We start from the raw sequence: 15836 nt of genomic DNA on the forward strand, positions 1-15836 counted from the left end.
GCACGCACAAGCGACTCGAACAATCGTAGATCCATGGCAGGAATTCATGCAACATTCATCCTTCGCGTCCACCGCATTGCTTCCGCATCTATTGTCAGCACATATGTTAAAGCTGCGTTGGCTGCTCTTCTCCTTTCTCTTCGGCATTATCTGTTCGAAGACATCCGCGGGTGGTTACGTTCGCGATAGAGAGTGCGAAAGACGAACGTCGAAAGGATTAAGTCGTCGTTGCATTCGCGTATCATTAATCATGCGATAAGCGGGCATGCTAGAAAATCGTTAGTGGCCAGAAGAAGCTTCGGGTTCAGGCGTGGGCGTTACGATGCTATGTGCGATCTAACTCGCGGGGTTCAGATGAATTGTTCGAATACCCTGAGCGTTAGTTCTGTCCAGAGTAAAATATCTTATTATTATGTCCCGTTTTCTCTACGTATGCACATCGTTAATAATAATTCAATATCATAGATAGATTCACGTGGTTTCTAATGCAATCTAATTCTAGGTAAATCTCTGCATAGAAATCGTTGAATTTTTATATGAAATGAATTATTAAACATCTATATTTCAAAGATATACGATTTCATTTTCTTTCATCTATCTCTCTATGATGTGATGATATGTTACTGTGGTGATATGAGAATTTTCTGAAAATGTTTTGCTAATGTATGAATTTGTACGTTATGTATTTAGGACGGAAATCGCTTACTTACAATCTTTCGGAAAAAGTTAAAGAATAAATTTTCTTTTAAGAAGAAATTACACCTGATCAGCTAACGTAAACTGACGGTTGTGCGGTCCTCGTAATAAGGAAAGTTTAGCAGTAAACGATGACTAGAAACGATGAGGAGAAACGAGTGAATCAAGAGAGTCGGAACGAGAGAGAGAGAAAGAGAGAGAAAGAGAGAGAAAGAGAGAGAGAGAGAGAGAGAGAGAGACCCAGAAAACAAAGAAGAAAAGAGTTAAGGGGAATAGGTTCGTTTTTGCTGATAAACGCTCTCCACGAACGTTAATTGCATTCCACGTGAATGCCCGCGATCGAGAGATTTGCCATGGTTGCCCGGCGGGGCCCGCCAAGGCATCGAGGAGCTTTGGTTGAAAGCATGGTATGTCTGGCTCTTGAAATTCCTCAGGAGGGTAAAATTATGCGGAATGGCCGCGCGACGACGCGGCGCCCTGTTACAGTGGTAGTAGCTGTGATTACCGATTCAGAAAATTTTCAAGTTCCTATCCCATCAGTTTCGTCGATATTCCAGCAGACATGAACGCTCGTTAATTAGCTGAAACACCCCGCTATCGCGTTCTTACGTTTAGTATTTCAATTACTGCCGTATCTTGCATATCGTGTGTTGCGATAATCAAGAACGAAGGGATTTGTGCTTGATGGGCAATATTCTACGCGAGGCAAAACGGCCCGTACAGCACTCGTCCCGTTAATCCGTATTCTTTTCCTTTTTTTTTTTTAATAGTCTGCAACACGTATAAGTACATAAGATAGTTGCCCGCAGAGCGAAACGTAAACAAGCGCATTTGTTATAAACATAGTGGGAAACAAAAATTATCATATGCACGATTATCATATGTACTTCTGCGCTTTAACGGCATTAGTTTGTTGTGAACACACCTCAAAGTGAGTCACGATTTTATAGAAATTTTTACTAAAAGCCGTCACGATATTCTTGTGAAGATACAGCACAGCGCTGGCATATTTCTAACGAATAACAAAAAAGGAAGGATTTCCTGTGATGTTTAAGCGCGCATTAACCTGTCCTTCCATGCTGTCTCTTAAGAATACATCAGAGAAAAGCTTTACCGAGAAGTAAACGACAATGAGTATTCACTACGTAACGATGTGGGTGCAGCTGCAGAAAAAGATACCTATTGCGCGCACAATGTAAATTATATACAATAGGTTTGCAGAATATACTAAATGATTATTTTACAAAAAATAATAACTAGTACAAAGATAGAATATAAAATACTTGAAAAAAATACACATTGTTATATTATAACATATATAATTATAGATAATAATTATTAAATATAGTTAAATCTTTTCTATGAAACGTCAAAGTTTTAATCAAGTTCTACGATAAGTGATTCAACATTACATCAAGATTATGACATTTGAGACTTCAGAGAGATCCTTTTTATATATATAATATCTTTTATAACAGACACGCCGTAAAAATAGCAGTGATATTCAAGCTCAGAGAGCGGCGAGAGGTATTTCACAGAGGATTTTCTTCAAACTGTGATTTACGAGCGTAAGGAATCAATGTCCATGGAATGGTCACTCCAGCGTATCTCCGATGCACCTTGAGCATACGAGATGGTAGGTGCACTCAACGTGCACAACCGGCGGCAATCACAATCGCCCGTACTCATCTCGGCGGGTTGAAACCCCCGCTGGGGAGATATCACGCCACCCCCGTCGCAGATCCCACAGCTTCTGCAGCCGCTTGATGGCAGTGACAGCCTTCCAGGCAGCCGTTGCAATCGCACCGAGACCGCCACACACGATAGCAGACGTCGTGAACAACCGGTAGCCTCCTGCACGACGATCATTTAAACTCAACGATTGGGAATCCAAGTAAATCATTCGAGTCGCATATATAGTTGCTTATATATTTTCACCCTCTTAAGCCACCATCGTAAGCGTTGTATGTTTTTTTTTTCAAACGCTCGATTTCTCACGACAAGGTAATTATATCAAGGTGCTATTCTATTTACTAAATCGGGCTACAGCTCGACGAACAGCTCGCAGCAATGGTGAGCACGATAAAAGTCCTCCGGCTACAATTACCTCGACACGGAAATTCTCGACGAAAAGGGGGATGTTGCGTTGCGAAGTAGAAAAAAGTCAGAATACGAAAACACGGATATGCTTTTGGCGTTAGAGGCCGAGGCTAACAACCTAGCTCGTTTAAAACATGCTCGGGCGGCACAGGTTTGAAGGGACGTTTACTTTCGTGACTGGCGGCATGCGAATCTCTCTCTCTCTTTCTCTCGCTCTCTCCCTCTTTTAACTCTTCGTCATTCCGCGAGACCTCACCCCACGTCGCGTCATTTTCCGTCACGGTTCGCACACACCGTCAGCAAAGGGATGTCGTTACCACGAGAGATAGGGACGCACATGCAACACGGAAGACCGACCATTAAATTATATCCCCCTGAGATTAGTGTGAGTACACGGTATGTGTATAGGTGTTGCGCTTAGCAGTACTTGCGACTGCGCTTCTGCCGACCGCGCAATTCTCGCATATACTCGCGCGCGCGGAGCGACTTAGGGAGAATTACGACCAAGATAGCAATGAGAGAGATACGACTTTATATCGTCGTCGTACACGCGCGTCTTTCATACCTGTAGTTTCTGTTTCTCTGCAGCGCGATACGAATGGGTAGAGAATATCGTTTGTTTTCGCTCACTCGTCTCGTTCTCTCATAATCATCGCTATCTGGTATCTTTAACTACGCACATTTTTTGGTAAAGTAATCCAGAATAGAAAATGGCAATTCATGCATTATAATAGGAAAGATATAACGTACTCCCTTCAATTGATATAGACGCCTTTAAGTGAGACAAGTTGCTCACACTGATTCCCCACAATCGACATTGCATATTAATAGCAGCCTTGGCTATCAAGCTGTCGTTAACAAGGACTGTTACGAGAGACTTCCGATAGGAAGGTATTCCGCGATAAGTATGAGACATGTCCCAAGTATTGCTCAGCACTTCTCTTTCTGCTCCACTTTATCTCTTCTCTGCGCGATGGCGACGATGGTGGTATTAACCCTTCTTGCCTCCGACCCTCCTCTCTCATTCAATTCCTTCGTGTCTGCAGGTCGGTTGTGCAATTTGCATATGCAAATAGCATGATATAAGTAATTAATTCGCAATCAGAGCGGCATTACCGTTTCGTTTATATATCGCGCAGATAGGTACTGCAATTCATTAGTCGTAGCGATATTTATTAATTGGGACTGCGACGTAGGTGGACATTCACGATTAAGAATTCTGTCCTCGCTATCGATTACCGCAATACGTCTCTCTCCGATACTAAGCTCGACTCGGCAATGCAACCAGCCGGTCTCCTCGTCTTTCGACATAAAACGTAGAGACTCAGCTACTAAATTAGTAGATAAATTAGCGGACTGTCGTGTTTTTTGCTTTTATCGCAACGGATGAGCGTACGCGACTTGGATTCTGAATTTGGTATTCCGAGAAAGAGAGAGAGAGAGAGAGAGAGAGAGAGAGAGAGAGAGAGAGAGAGAGAGAGAGAGAACTCTGTAACATCTCCCACAGGGAAAAAAAGCTCATGGACCGCCGCGCGATCGAATTTACGACAAAACGCACCGGTCTCGCGGTTTAATCGTCTCACTAGAAAAGCAAGCACCAACGCTTACTACGAAACTCGTGAGATAGCACCTGTTACATCCCCTTTGTCGATCGACCGCGGTGGCAGCTGGGCCTGCCGACACTCCGCACATTAACTTTATCGAAATTACATCATGCACCACTACATACTCGGGCGAATCTTGACGCCGCAAGCCAACAGTGCGAGTTCGTCAATGTGCGTGTGTATGAGTGTATATTGTCGTGGAAACGTCTATAAGGACGCACATCTATTTGGTGAATACATCTTACGGCGCCCACCTTCACGTTTCCCAATCACCGATAGAACAAGTTTCTCCGTCTACCATTAACGGTAAGCCGACCGTTCCATTCTTAGGTGTATCGAGATTTCTCCGAAACTCCTCTGTCGAAGATACAAAGGCGCTCTGCCATTATCGGGATTACCGCCAGTCTGAAATTTCGTTTCCGCTCGTCAGGGACTAACTGCGTCAACCTGAGACAATACCCGATTCGATCGTGTTTACGTTTCCTAGCAAACAAGTTTATTTCAGAAAACGGCGAGGAGTGCCTCAGATGGAGTCTCAGTTGCTGGAAAACAGAGAAATGTTGGATACCAAGCTTTATGTTATTACGATGTTCATAAGATGACTTTAATTCGGATTTAAACGTTGCTGAACATATAACAGTTATATACTGTAAATGAAAAAGAGATGTATACACAGAATATAAAGTAATTCTTAACAGAACAAAAAGTGAATCCAATATACACGTCACGATTACTCTTCTCATGTTGCGAAGCCCGTAAATCATTCGTAGGAGACAATCTGTTTCTACGGCAATCAAATTATTTAATTATACCGCGAATAACGTTCCCGAACGTCATTGTAACTTCCATTATTTCATTGCAGTAATAATCTTCTATTACCAACATTGTAGACGTCGCGTAGCTTTGCATCACGTCGAGGGAAATGGAAATCCTCATAACCAAGTAACTTTTTAATATTGTACGATATTATATTTCCCGACGGAGTTAAAACGCTCTTTCTATAAAAGGAAAAATATATCTCGGGATATGTATATGGTCGAATAAAAGAAAACAAAAACTGTATGCGTGCATATTTGTTGGCAACAGAATGATCCATTTAATTTCACGTATTTACTCCTTCGCCAATGACGTTCTAACGACGTGCCGCAATCTGTGAAAGCCGCGCAATCGCGACGACAGCTTGAGAAAGCGTGCGGCGACGTACCCGTAAACGATGTCTCGTTTTGCTCCGATGGATAACTCTTCGACGAGCGAGTTCCGGTACTTTTTCTCTCTCTCTCTTTTTCTGTCTTTCTCTCTTTTCAACTTCATACGTCTATCGCCACGCCATCGGAGAACAGAGAGAGAGAGAGAGAGAGAGAGAGAGAGAGAGAGAGAGAGAGAGAGAGAGAGAGAGAGAGAGAGAGAGAGAGAGAGAGAGAGAGAGAGAGAGAGAGAGAGAGAGAGAGAGAGAGAGAAACGCGAGGAAGAGAGGAGAAGGAAAAGATAAAGAAAAGAAACGAAAGGGCTGCGCGAAGATTGAGAAAAGCGAAAAAGAAGAAGATAGACGATCATAGAGGGAATCGTGAGAGTGGGAAAGTGCGATATCGGTCGAGAACATCGAGAGTAAACGGACGGCTACTCGTGGTGGTGCACTTTGTCGAAGAAGGGTTGGTGGGGGAGGCATGGCTGGCAGTGTGGGTTATGTATTGGCACATGTACGTAATTGTGGCCATTTGTCGAGAAAGCGAGAGGCCGGAGGGAACCTGGATGGTGAATGGAGAGAGGCGATCATAAGGGTGAAGACGAGGAACAGCGACGAGAGAGAGAGAGAGAGAGAGAGAGAGAGAGAGAGAGAGAGAGAGAGAGAGAGAGAGAATTTCGAATTGTGGAGAGGACGTCTCGCCTTGCAGTCGCGGCTGAACGTGCAATGCATCACGGGATTGCGTAGGCGACGTATATCTCCAAGTGATAGTAAACGGAGGTACAGGGTGGCAGACCGAGATTCGCCTCGGCAACTACCTAAATGCTTGCCTCTCACCCTCTTTGAGTAGTTACCTATCTGTCCACTTGCTTTTCCCCTGTCCCTTCGTCGTATTAAGCTCTTACCTTTCGTTAGACAGACATCACAGTGTCTCTCAGTCTAATTTTAATCATGAAGGATAAATAAATCTGTTTAAGCATTTTCTCGCTATACGATAAATGAAATGAAATATGGTAAACATAGACGATTTTCACGTGGAAATCGTATAGAATTATGTGCGGTCATTAGCATTTGGCATTATGAAAATCACATTCACTGGTAATTTACATCGCAATCAAGGTATTACGAAGCTCTCTCTCTCTCTTTCTCTCTCTCTCTCTCTCTCAATGGATAAATGTTATTATTAATGGTATAATAACTGCATTAATCATTCAATAATCTAGATCAAAGTAATTGCGAGGTAATTAAACGTAAAAACTCATTAGACATAAATATCACTTCGTTTCCTCTTAATAAATGTTTGAAAAAACTCTGGTGCGTGTAATTTACATTATAAAGATTTTTACATACATGTATAATTATTGTTCTGACATATCATTGTTTTAAACGACATACGAACAGCTGTTATAAAAAATATTCTCCGAGATTCCTTGCTCGATCGCGCATATAATTTGCGTTATAAAACGCCGCCATGTACGCGAGTATCTCGTTGATGTATGTTTATGAATAATACACAGGATTTCCCTCCAATGTTTCGTATACACAATATAAAGCTGATTAGTTCGTTCCGAGAGCACGAGGCTAAATAATGTTGCCAGATATGACCCTGCTGCGACGGTGTGCACGAAGCGTGCATGAATTGCCACGGCGGTTTTTACGCAACGATCATTAATATCGTCGCTTATCCGAGTCTGGTGGGATTACCCGGCGTTGCGGGTCAACGGGCCAGGGCAGAACGAGCAGTCACAAAAGAGTAATGCAAATTAGCTCGGTTTTTTTACTAGCCGCTAATACTTCGTGTATGTCATACGCGACACGACACGCCCAAATGCCGCGCATAATACATTTCGTTATCGGACATTGCATATTCCGCCGACGGATTTTGTGCAGCTTCCTCGTTCACCCATTACCGCTGACCATGGTCATTAAATCGATTTAAGTTTTACATCCCAACCCGAAGCATCGCTATGTGTAGAATATTATAGAATTCCTTTCATTTAATTTGATTTTTTTCGATATATTTATATACAAGCTTTGTTTTTAATATTTTTTTCTACTATTCTTTAAATTAAGTTTCAAATTACGATTTTATTGGAAATCTGAAACAAATTAAACTTGTTTTACACCCTATTATATGTTATAATATATGTTTTTTTACAATTTTATTTCAGCACAACATTATTTTATTTTGTTACATTGATATTTTATTTCGTAAAAAATAGAAATCTATTCCAAGATTGGACAAAAAATGACGAAAAAATTTAACTTTTTGTCCAGTAGATCGACATTAACGATGCAATCAAAATACCTTCAGCGTAGTTCTCTGTCAGTCGATGTTCATTCGATGAGTTAAAAAAACAGCATTTGCGCTCGTATCAGTCGAGCGAAAAGCTTCGACTTCTCTCGCAAAGGGCAGAAATTGTTTTTACGATTGACGTCTTTCAATATAGAGGGTATGTATACATATGTACTGCTCCCTTTCTCTTTCTCTTCAGGGATTCCCTCTTCGGTTATCTTCGCAACTGAGGTCCTCACGACAGACGCGCGGACGAAGAATAATTTGAGATTCATCGAAATGCAGCGGGGCGAATCGCTTGTAATTCTTTTCCACCATCACCAACAACGCCGTACTCACCCTTTTCGTCTTCGCCCCTTTCGCACTGACTCGATTCGGCCTGTATTTTTTTGTCTCACCATTTGTTCAGAATAGTACGGCGTAGAAGTGCGGAAAAAGAATTACGATAGAGTGACAATACGGAGATAGGAGAGAGTGTCAGGGATAGGAAAAAGAGAGGGAATCGAAGAGAAAAGAGACGGACGGAATGTCGTCCCGTCGCAGTTAACTTCGCATTTAACATCTGCCTGGAAGGTTAAAATTTCCCTCGAGGTTTACTCTAAGTTGTACGAGACGAGCATTGGATATCTTTTGTCTTGAATCGAGGAAAGAAAATCAGAAAAGGCTTTATCGTTGCGCAATAGACTTTCAGCTTACTCTCGTATCTTTCCTTGTCTCATGCCGAGATACCAAATCTTCAGCCGGCTTGCTCTGTCGCAGGTAACAGGAAATTCCAGTCATGAAACAGAGAAAGGCATGTCGAATATTGTAGCGTTCCTTATAATATATTCTCGCCTAAGAAGATTTCTTTCTTTTAACAAAAATTTTCAAGCATCAATTGTTCTTTTTATTCAGAAATTATTAGAAGTTCCTTCGTGAATTAAATCATAAATAATATCTTCATTTAATTTCAATTGAATATTTTAATCTCTGCGTCAGTTTATAGAAATATAATAATTTAACGTCAATTCATTCATTTCAATACAGAAATAGTTTAATTCAATTTCTCACCGAGAAAAATCAGCCTTAAATTGATCAGACAAACAATAGATACGATGAGATCGTGCCATGATAACGTGCTTTTACCCTTTTGTCCATTAATTATTTACCACTGGAGATACCGGCTCACCTCCGAACTAAACTTTGAGGAGTCCGGACTTAGTGGCCGTATCTCCTCGTGTTTCTCTCTAAGTAGAGGGCTCTCGACGATAATGCCACCCAAGAAGTTAGCTTGACGATATACGGCGAGCAAGATGTTTTACGAAACGAGAACATTCCTCTTTAGCTACATCATAAGTGTGTAGCCACCTTAAAAGTATCCTCCATCAAATTGCGAAATCGATGCGTGGTGAACCGAGATACTTCCATCAACAAATAACTTGTCTTTACTTGCCTTACAAGGAAAAAGTGAATTGGTTTTAAATATGTAATATTCTCTCTCTCTCTCTCTCTCCTTCCCCTCCTTCTCCCTCCCTCCCCCCCTCTCTCTCTCTCTCTCTTTCTATGGTACATTATTCATTGCGGACAATAAATTTTGTTGCTCTATATAAACGTAACGTAATATGATCGTTGTAATGTCACTTGTCCGCAAAACGGACAGACATATTTCACAGTATAACATATCCATTACAAAATGATATTAAAATCTCATAAAAATTTAAATCTTTCATCGCAATTATTGTTATGTTTGAACAATTCAAGATAATTATTGGATTTTAATATAATTATTGGGATTCTAAATAATTATCGTTTTTTTATCATAATAACTTCTGTAATTAATAGCACAGGATAAACTTTACAAAATACACTTGAAAAACTGCGTGGTATATTGTGGCTTTTAGTTTTGCAAGAATGATTGGCATACTCCATCATCGTTAGCGACACTACCGTGTTCGTTACAACTTACTGCAACTCGTTAGCTACGATTTCAACGTTGTTTTTATAATATCTAGTATATTTCCAACTCACTGCGATCTTTCTTACACCATTGCGGCAATGAGCTTTGAAGAGAGCCTTTCTTAATAGTTTTTGCGCGTCAACGATAATGAGACGCTGTTTCCAACGTAGCGTGATTCGATATCTTCATCAAGAGCGCAGACGAGAAATCTTTCGGAGCGCGTATATAATCAACGAGGTGCAATCAGTGAATGGATTAAAAATAATTTTGCAATAAAACCGATTGTATGAATTTGCATATAAAATGAATAATAAACGACGTATTGCACTGGTGAGGTGACGAAGGATGGAGAGAGGTGTGCGCCATCGGACAATTATTGTATTTGAATCACGAACAATTGAACCGAAACTTGTTGATTTAACGAGCAAACATTCATCCACATACACATATATTTGATGTACCAGCGCCGTGAAACAAAGCTAGCTGACGCATTTTTTCGTAGCCCATTCATTTCACATCGTCGATTTTACTGTGTATTGTCGCGGTGTTGTGGCGCACAACGCTCATATTCGCACCTCCGATGGTGGTCGAATTCACAATATGCCAAAGGTACGTGGAGGGATGGAATATGTAAAGATGAAGGACACATTGATAACCGAGGAAGCTGCAGACAGGCGCCGCCGATTCGATTATATTCTCGGCCGAGCCTCGGGGTTTATCGCGCCCGACCGCATAAGGCCGCGGTGATTTTTCGACTTCGTCTCCGCCCGGCGGAACCCTCGGGGAATATTGAAATCATAACGTGGCACCCATGAATATTATTCAGGTCTTAAGGCAATATAATCCGAAATCGATGGAGCGACGTGGAATAAATTTGGCGGTCTCTCTCTCTCTCTCTCTCTCTCTCTCTCTCTCTCTCTCTCTCTCTCTCTCTCTCTCTCTCTCTCTCTCTTTCTCTCTCTCTCGCGCGCGCTTTCTCTCTTTCTCTAACAGCGCCCGGAACCTGCAGAAACAGTTATCGCCCTCTCTCTATGCCAGTCCGGATGACAGTCCGTGGACAAACTTCGGTTCGATGATGATGCCGATCGTGCACCTGAGCACATCGACGGAAATTTCTTTTTGAGACTGTTTTCTATCTCCGTTTAGTTTTTCCAATTCTTTCTTCCGGAAGGAGAAAAGGATAATAATGACTTCGATGTCTCGGATTATCTGGAGAATGTTGTGCGGGGGAAAGGAATATCTAATCCTGGATTATAGAGCAGATACAAAAGATCAGAGCTCCAATTTTATCCGAATTCTCGTTTTGAAAGTATGTCGAACACGCGTTCGTACATGTTACGTTGAGCAGACGCGAATGAACGAAGGAAATTGCAGTTCCGGCAAGAATACGACCGCATATGTTATAATGCACGCTGCGTTAAATACGTCTATACCTTATATCTTCACGCTACTCCGTCGATTTGCAAAATTATAGGTTTAGGGATACAGGAATGTAATTAGTCATACGATTCGAGACTTCTTGTTCGAAAAAGTAATGGCTTATTTCATTAAAATTAAATTACAAGCTTAGGCTTATTCTAATCATTGTATAATTCTTTATGATTTAACTTCTGGGCATTACATGACAAGCACAGAGTCGTATTTTATAACAGTTAGGCTAATATTAAGTTACGTTAGGTGCGCGTAAGATGTTGCGTTCTTAAAGTCATAAGTCATAAATCAACCATCCGTATGAAACGTCCCGTTATTACGACCGAGCTCTACTGACTACTGTGAACTCAAGAAAAATTGTGATATGATGAATATATAGAGAAAAAAAAATCAATAAAAATGTATGATAAAATATTCTGTTGACTGAACTCTGCGTACCGTAGGCAATAAAATACTATCAGTTTTTACTGATATCTACGAAGTCGAAAACAAATATTTACAGGACAATATTGTATGGTGTCTGTTATCAGTGTATACATACGCAATGCAGGTTTGAGATAAATATTTTTGACCACGAATGTAATTCTGCCATTTCATGATTTAGATCTTCTATCAAATATACGGAACTTCTATCGATTTTCAAAGTTGATAAATAAGTCCATGTTATTCAACGAAAGAATTTATTCGCAAACATGTTTCTTTCGGACATGAACTTTTACATTTCAGGAATCACTTCGCTATAGAGTCTAATCAAGATAAATTATCAGAAAACGTTAACCAATTCGTGTAATTCAATTAAATAGGAATTTCACAGATTCAAGTACCAATCGATCATGGACATGAATGTATCGCGTACCGTTTATATAGCGCTTGAAACGTTAATGTAAACGTCACTCCATCATCCAGATGTCCATAATTATGGATGAGTAGACGTACGATTTGTCGGGGGCTGCTATTCAAGCCGTTAGATCGTGTGCAGCGTTAAGATAAAATTTCATAAAATGTTGGGAGAGTTATTATCTTCCGTATCTTCCGTTTCGACACGCCGGACATTCGATATCCCCGGTGCAGCATGCAGTAGGCGTAGAAGAGAGAAATGAGAATGGACCGAGAATATGACACTCCCTCTCAAGGGCTAGCATTAGTAAATTAACGTTTTCTTAATTGTAATCCTCGCTCAGCTCCGTTTAGTATTATTAACTACGTATTATTATGCAGTAAAACGCTGCAGGAAGCAATTATTCTCTAACGCGGATTTTGTATAGCCGCGTGTCTCCGCTAGAAATAAAACCCATGACTCAGATTCGTTCGTGCATGAATGTTTCCTTTATAGCTTGCTTTCCGGGATCAGCGCGAGATGATGACCGAGGGACAACCGATAGCACGTGTGTCTCCTCCTCGTATGTTTTTACCGCGAGATGAGAGACTATATTTTCCTCTTCGCTATTTTAATCTTCCGGACGTCGTGCGTTTAACATTAAACTTTAATGGCTATAAGCAGTATACACATATCATATTTATGAAGATAGTTTATACCTGAAGACGCTTAATTGCTTCGAAATAATGTAATGTAATCATTAGTTCCTTGTAATACAAATTGCATTTGAAATCGTCATAGATAAGAAACTAATTGATAATAAGCTATACAAGTCATTTATGAAATTTTTTTATTTGAATTTCAGATCCGCTAATTATATCAATGCTACCAAGCAGTGTGAACTTTCGGACATGGACAGGCTGACGGTTGCGGGCTCGAACGCCTTTCAGGCAGCGAAGAGTGTGGATTATTTGGAAAACCACTGCGTGGAAGAGCCAGTGAAACTTTGCGAATTTAAAAAACTAACCGGCCGTATATTAAAGACCGTGGACTCCGTCTACCAAGATGTCAGCACGTCCGATGAATGCCGCGAATTGTGTCTGAATTCGCCGTTCCGTTGCCACTCTTATGATTACGGTGACACCGGTGATATGGTCTGCCGTCTTAGTCATCATTCCCGTGCCACTCTCTCTGACATTCAGGTAAGAAAAATTCGAGCGAATAAAAATTCTTATTTTTAATATCACACGAATAATATCGCGACCGCGAATGAAATTGCAAATTTAAATTTATGAGGAAAACTTTTACGAATTAAATTTCGCGAAGCAATTGAGATTGTTGCTATGCGAGAAATGGACATTGCTCGTGTTCCAATTTACTTGCTGAGCTTGCCGTATGCAGTTTAATTCATCGGGAGTGTTTAAAATAGAGTCCCGTGTAGCTTTGCGACCACCGTGTCGTTTTGCTCACCGCATCACAGTGCGGATTCTTGAAAGGGCCAGTGGGGATTTTCTATAAATACGATTACGTCCCACACATGCAAACCAGGTTGAACAATCCGCCGAGGGCGCATTCGTGGAAAATCGAGTTTCCATTGCAGACGCTTTCCCTATCGAACTTTTGGGTAACACTCGAGTTCAGCCGAATGTGAATCGCGCTCGGTATCCCCGAGGGAAAATGAAAAGAAAAATTTAGTGACCACCAATTCGTCGGGTATCCGATTATCTACGCCTTTTTACACTCCACTACAAATACGGGGACAAACACTAATACCAGAACATCAAACAATTCTTCGTACGAATAATTATTGTAGTGGAATATTTAAACAGCGTTAAGCGAATCGGAATATCATTTCGACGTCACAGTATGGATGACCATACGGGTTTCATGCACGATCATTCACTCGGAGATGAGCAAATAATACGTATAATGGGAAGATAATCGTATGCGTGGGATCCGTGACGGGCTCCATGGGTGGTTATGCAAGCACATCAGCGGCATCTCCACAAATATACAAATTATTAACTGTGGAGATAGCGCGAAACGTCAAGAGTATTTATCAGTGTAATATTCGCGATTAATTTGTTCATCGAAGAGGACCATCGAGCCTCGAACGAGAAGCGATAAATACCGCCATATAAAGGGATTTCAAATAATTCTTTGAAAGTGACAAATGCGTGAATCAGAGCGGATTATCATTCTCGGTATAAATGAAAATGTACGCGTATATGTATATATCATTGATAATTATTGGTTTTTGATGTATCGTATCAAATAAATTGGAATGTGACGCTTTAGATGTGGAGAATAAAGAACATGGTTAATTATTTCGATAAATAAAATTATATATTATATTTCACGTAATATATTGTAGAGAAAATGAAAATCAATTTAAATAAAATACGAATCTACTTCTTTTTAGATAGACGGAAACAATTTTATTTAAAAATGCTGTGACGGTTTTTTTTTGTGTAAATTATGAATTTCACACGCTCCTAGCCTAGGTGTACGTGTTGTCAAATATTATATAATATAATTGTTATGCGAACTATATCACTAAAGATTCAATGTACAATATGTTGTAGTGGAATTTCGATATACACTTTCCGTTCGTTGTTCGATTCTCGTCATAAATTCTCTGGAAGTTTTTGTGTAAGCCCGATACAAACTATCAAAATCTCCCAACCATGGTGAAGCGAGCAAAATAGAAGATTGATCAATAAATCGCGGGGTAGCTTCGCGAAGTTTAATTGCGAAATATCCGTGCTTTGCGTATTTTGGAATTTATCACTGCCATCCGCTATAATTCCTTTAAATTAATACCGCGACAAATCGCATTAACGCGCGATATGCATCGAATAGTACACGATAGGGAGCGATGAATAACGGCCCGAAAACAAACGATAATTTCAGGAACCGTATCTCGATGTACCGGAAGCGGCCACGTACGAACTGAGCTCCTGTTACAATGTGACCATCGATTGTCGAGCTGGCGATATGGTGACCAGAATTCAGACCAGTAAGCTCTTCTACGGTAAGGTGTACGCGAAGGGCTCGCCCAACTCGTGCGTGCAGGACATCAAGGGTGCGCTCGAGTTTGAACTTCGCATGGCGTACGACGATCTCGAGTGTAACATAAGGCAGCAGGGTCTCGGCCGGTATTTGAACGACGTGATCATTCAACATCACGACACTATTGTCACCAGTTCCGATCTCGGACTGGCTGTGACTTGCCAGTATGACCTCACTAACAAGACCGTGTCGAATGAAGTCGATCTCGGCGTACACGGCGACATCACGCCTGCTCTGTCGGAGGAAGTGATCGTCGACTCGCCGAACGTCGCCATGAAGATTACTGATCGCAGTGGAAACGAGGCCATCCCATCGGCTGAAGTCGGCGATCCTTTAGCACTCAAATTTGAAATCCTCGATCCTCATAGTCCGTACGAAATCTTCGTCCGCGAGCTAGTCGCTATGGATGGTGTCGACTCTAGTGAAATTGTTTTGATTGATTCGGATGGCTGCCCCACTGACCATGTCATTATGGGACCACTCTACAAATCGGCTACCACTGGCAAGGTAAGTCCCAACATATCATATAATTTCTACATTTTTATAAAAGTCTTGTTCAATGCTGAACTCATAAAAAAATAAACGGTAAAGAATCAAAGGATAAATTTAACAGTAAGTAGTGCAAACAAATGAAAGTTTCTATCTCACGAATAATTATAATACATATCTTTTCTTTCTAATTTTATGTTAACAATAATTTT

General features: G+C 40.9%; 2 protein-coding genes across 6 annotated transcripts in view; one reads left to right on the plus strand and one right to left on the minus strand.

The window, feature by feature from the left end:
* Atg16 (Autophagy-related 16) overlaps positions 1-15836 on the minus strand; it is a 408498-nt gene that overhangs the window by 212106 nt on the left and 180556 nt on the right. The window lies entirely within an intron of this gene.
* The window catches only part of neo (ZP and PAN domain-containing protein neyo), a 179884-nt gene that overhangs the window by 151633 nt on the left and 12415 nt on the right, over positions 1-15836 (plus strand). For both annotated transcript variants that reach the window (XM_011065882.2, XM_087410138.1), the window contains 2 exons: positions 12929-13265; positions 14977-15642. In XM_011065882.2, the coding sequence (XP_011064184.1) occupies positions 12929-13265; positions 14977-15642 (1003 nt within the window). The remainder of the gene's footprint in view (positions 1-12928; positions 13266-14976; positions 15643-15836) is intronic.

Source organism: Acromyrmex echinatior, chromosome 10, assembly GCF_024713525.1.
Source record: "Acromyrmex echinatior isolate Ae372 chromosome 10, ASM2471352v2, whole genome shotgun sequence".
NCBI classification, from domain to species: domain Eukaryota; kingdom Metazoa; phylum Arthropoda; class Insecta; order Hymenoptera; family Formicidae; genus Acromyrmex; species Acromyrmex echinatior.